This window comes from Rhagoletis zephyria, unplaced genomic scaffold, assembly GCF_001687245.7.
Source record: "Rhagoletis zephyria isolate East Lansing unplaced genomic scaffold, Rhagoletis_zephyria_1.1 Rzeph_scaffold_04661, whole genome shotgun sequence".
Taxonomy (NCBI): domain Eukaryota; kingdom Metazoa; phylum Arthropoda; class Insecta; order Diptera; family Tephritidae; genus Rhagoletis; species Rhagoletis zephyria.
The window spans coordinates 1-5,101 of record NW_016161744.1 but is presented as its reverse complement, the minus strand read 5'-3'; the positions used below and the strand labels follow the sequence as shown (position 1 = coordinate 5,101).

The window sequence follows — 5,101 nt, the reverse complement described above, 5'->3', positions numbered from 1 at the left end:
CGAAACTAAAGTTAGTTGCAGCTTTTTGACATAATTATGAATGTAATATCTGCCAAAAACGCTACTATTAAATTTAGAGTCGACTTTATTTCGACTATGAGTATGCCTCAATATCTTTACCAATAACTTTCAGTTTATCCTAAAAAGCTCGAACGAGAACTATGCATCATAATTATAACAGTTTTATTGGAGCTTTGAAGTTTTACGGTGAAATTATTGAAATGCAAAAAAATCACCAATTTTGTAAGACAACCTATAAGTCGTTTGTTTAATGACTGCGAAGATATGACTTTCAATATTTTTGAAAACTACATACGCCCATTATATCACCAAGCTATGTTATATGATAAATGATGCAATAGAACTCAAGAATCGAATGTGTTATGTGGATATTGTTGGTTACTGTCTGTATATTTGGATCTTATGACCTGTTTTCTTGGATGTGAGTAGGAGCCATGAACCAAAAATACAAGATCACGCGGGCAGGAGAGTAGCCCGTTAGAATCGCATTTAGGAAAAAAGTTTAACGAGTTTGACAATAGCCGTTTGTTTACATTTCTTCATTGTTTACAATTTGGTCGTGGCTTTTTACTGCAATTTTCTTCTTTTTCGCCTGTGACAACGTGTGTACACATAAGGTAAAGAATAATTTAACACAACGGCATGATTTATAGAAGAATTTGCATAATAAAAATGATTATTCAAGCGTTCAACAATTTCGCGGTTTTCTCCGTTCTCTTCGTTGTTTACTTCTTACAACAAAGATGGCGTCGCGATTTCGGCAGCTAGAAAATAACTTTTTTCGTTCTTTCCTTCCCGCGTGATCTTGTGTCTTTTGTTCATGAGTAGGAGCTTGTTCGAGTTGCAATCACAACCGCAGTGCTGCTCGAATTATTAAAATGTCACGTTCGGTGTGAATTTCTAGCAACGTGTTATAGTTGGGCAGTGCAACAGTGTTGCAAATTTTCATCAGTGCGGCAGTAATGGCGCTTTATTAGGTACCTCGAACAGGCCCTATATCTTGCTTTGATCTCCAATTTAAACTAATAATTTAGTTATTGGGTACTGGCTCCTCAATTAATTTGTACCGTACCCATATTATTTTGTTGCGTGTATGAGGTTATATATTGCTTAAGATTTTATATTGAACACGTTCCGCTTTTCGCGTTGCATATTTTTAGGCTCATATGGTATTCATTTAGAAATTTTTAGCGATATAAATTTGGCGTAGCGATTTCTTCTTTCAATTTGTATCTTAAACTTGAATCATAAAATTCACGGCATCCTTGCGGTGGTAACTACTGTGCCACAACCACTTCAATTATTTTTCCGAAGACGAATCGTACCTTTGCTGCAAGAGTGCCATAATTAAAAAGTTTTTGAAATGACAAATGAAAAGTTTGCAGAAATGACATCTCTTCTTCCATTGTGTGTGAAAAATACAAAGCTGTATTGATTAACAATAGCTCATTACAAAAAAAAATGCGTCTTCCTTTTTACCATTCAAAGTGTAAACTTTGAAGCCGTTTTTCTCGAGTGTATGCTTTTTGGATATGACGCTCTTGGGGCAAAGGTACGATAGTTACTATATATCAATGCACAGTAAATTTAGACATGTATGTATGTATAATATTTTGTTGGCAATAAGGCATATAAGTCCTCGACTATTTTGCAATTGAAAATTATTTGCACACGCTTATAAAAAATATGTATAACAATCATTTTAGTAAATTCTATGCTCGTTTAGAGTACATACATACAGATATGTATGTGCACTTGCCTTTATGTATGGATCTGTGTCTCACTCTAGATCAGATTCGTATTTTTCTTTCAAGCTTTCACCACTGATTTTTCCAAAAATGTCCACGCTAAATGGCTTAATCAATCGCTGCTACATATCTACCTGTATGTAAATAATTCACTTTGAAACCTTAAACAGCACAAATACTTGTACACCTAATTGTTCTAATAGTAACTACATAGTTAATACGAAAAATTTTCACGATTATGTACATACATAGCTCTCCATATATTGTATATTGTATATATTTACATACGCGCTCGTATATTATGTAATATGATAATATATCCGAACGATATTAACATATTACGTATTTACTTTATCTTTGACTTTTGACTTTACCGATGTGCCGAATGTGATCTGATTTCAATCCATATACAACAAACATTCGCATACAATTACTCTTAGATAGCAGCAATGTGGTGATGCTCTCTTCCACGTCTCTGTTGCACGGTAATTGCGTGTTTAACCGAAACAACACTGTGGCTACTCAACAAGGCATGAAAACTTATTGGCTCTGCAAGTCCTATCGCATTAGTATGTGCCGAGCGCGTTGCATAACGCATCAGGGACGCGTCATATCAGCGACAGGAGTGCATAACCATCCACCACATATGAGAGGTAGTGGACCAGGTGGCGGTGGAGCTGGCAATGGCGCATCCGGAGGAAATCTGAGTGGAAGTACGAGTGGCGCCGGGTTTTCTATCGATGCCAATGTTCAGCAATCGACCTCAGTGCCAAGCTCTATCTCACCTTCAATTAGTTTAAATTCGATTAATATGTCCGGCACACTACTGCCCGGCGGCAATAATGCTGCAAGCGGTATGAATGCTGTCACAGGAACACGGCTACATCATACGACCGTGAGCAGTGTCATTGGTGCATCTATGTATCAACCACATAACTCCATGCATAATTCTCCCTCACAACAACTGCAGTTGCATCAAAATCAACAGCAACAACAACAGATGCAACACCAGCACCAGCAACAACCGCTGCATTCAGTAGGTGGCTCTATATCTCCGCCCCCAATCGGGGCGAGTTTAATGAGTTCTCCGCATGGGCGCACCCATTGTTCTCAGTCGGCTACTAGTCTCTTAATGTCGCATAACTCGACTGCCGATAGCGGGAGCAGTCACATCAATTTGCATCATCATCATCACCATCATCCCCATCACCACCAACAACATGTGATTGGCAGTTCAGGAAACGGCCAAGGATCAAACCGCATTATACAGAATCTATTGCATAGTGCGAATGCATCAAATGTTATGCACCATAGTCACCATTCCCAACTGCCACATACCATGGCGCACTTGACGCAACATCAGCATCACTCGAATTCGCACGAACAATTATCTCAACAACATCAACCGCATTTAGAGATAACGCCGCTAATGCAATCACCGCCACTCCCACCACCACCAACGCTTCATCTGCAAAGTCCATCGAATCAAAGTAATCAGTCGCAACACGGCAGTGGTGGTGCAAATTCGCTCAGCTCACCTTTAACAACAACACCAGTGATAGCTTCCAGCAGTAGCACACTAAAATCGCCAGCGCAAACGAGTCTGAGCGACGAAGCGATCTGTGTGTCGGAGGTGCAATCTCATCAGTCACATTCAGCGCATTTGAGCGGCGGCGGTGAGCAACAACAGCATCTGCTGAGCCACCATGGCGCAACACTGTCGCCGTCCGAATTAAATTCGAATACTGCCGTATCCTCACATTCAAAAGACGGCACGAGTGAGGCTCAACATCAAGCTCACGTCATTGACTCCATAACGATATCACCAGCCGAAGGACATAATTTCAAAATGGAAGATATGTAACTACTAAGTTCCTTAACGGCTCATTTTGAATGCAGCAAAACTTTAGATTGACTCACAATCAGAATATACAGTGCGTTCAAATACGCACCGCACCGAGCAACTTTGTTTTTTTGTTTTATTGCTAANAACTTTAGATTGACTCACAATCAGAATATACAGTGCGTTCAAATACGCACTGCACCGAGCAACTTTGTTTTTTTTGTTTTATTGCTATTATAATTACTTACATATTTACATACATATACATGCTATATACAAGTCAAGACAGCAATTAAAATATGCTAGTTTTTAAATAAACCATTGTGTTTTCGGTAAGTGCTCAAGAGGAAGGGGAAATGGGTGAACAAAGACACATACCTTGTGAGAACTTGGTAAGTTACAAAAACATACTTATAAGATTTTAGTGCATTGGAAAGTATAAAGATTACATATATATTTTTTTATTATTTATGATTAGGCAGTTGATTTTTATGCAAAAAATAAGCCTAAAAGTATATACCATATAACCAGAAGCAAAATGTATTAAAAATTTATTCCTTTTGCTTATAGATAAGTATCGTCGTTTAAAGTACAAAACCACGCATCGTCATTCTGCAAAACCGCGTAACTGACATTTGCTGCCAAAAATTGGATTTGCTCACACAAGCTCTTGGCTTAATCCTTAATCATGCGTTTTGAAATATACTAGGCAGAAATGCGATTTCTTTATAAAAAAGAGAACCATTTTTAAATATGAGTGTTTTGATGGAACCTCACATACGTGGTTTTGCATTATCCTGATACGCGGTTTTGCATTTTGTTAATACGCGGTTATGCACATTAAACGACGATGTGTAGTACATATTTGTAGGCTTGTTTTACATCAGCGTTTTTATAAAAAAACCGACCAGCGCGACCTCTAAGAAAACTTTTTTTTCAAAATAAAAAAAATACGTCTCTTTATTTATCACAAATAACAATATTCTGATATAGCGTTTATGAATTTCCAAACAGAGTGTTTTTATGAACCACTCTAATACATACAAACATATGTATGCATGTCCCCTGCAAACCATTTTTTCAGAGTATTCTGAATCGTAAAGAAATTTTAAAGAATTCGGAAAGATCCCATCCGATTTTTTGCCGAATTTTCTAAAATGAAATAAATTACGCACACTTCCATTCTTTTACGAAATTTCGGAAGAAAATCGGTAAAGAAATGAAAATAATGCTGCTATGTGAAGAATTTCTTGCAGACTTTTTTCAGAATTTTCTTTATTTTTCGTACAGAAATTTCTTTTCGAGTTCGTGTCAACCACTTCATATAATTTTCTTTGAAGATTCGGAAAAAAATCGTTACAGAAATCAGATACTCCTAAAGATTTCGTTAAGATTTCGGGAACTTTGGTTTGCAGGGTCACTAGTATTCGTTATGTAAACTCATGATACAAAAAAGAAGGTAATTTCAATAAACAACTTTTGACGGATA

General features: G+C 37.3%; 1 protein-coding gene across 1 annotated transcript in view; it reads left to right on the top strand.

Moving 5' to 3' along the window:
- The window catches only part of LOC108371040 (broad-complex core protein isoforms 1/2/3/4/5-like), a 39,217-nt gene extending 35,480 nt beyond the window's left edge, over window positions 1-3,737 (top strand). The window contains exon 4 of the mRNA XM_017626528.1: window positions 2,210-3,737. Coding sequence (XP_017482017.1) covers window positions 2,210-3,633 — 1,424 coding nt within the window. The 3' untranslated portion in view covers window positions 3,634-3,737. The remainder of the gene's footprint in view (window positions 1-2,209) is intronic.
- The last annotated feature ends 1,364 nt before the right edge of the window (window positions 3,738-5,101 follow it).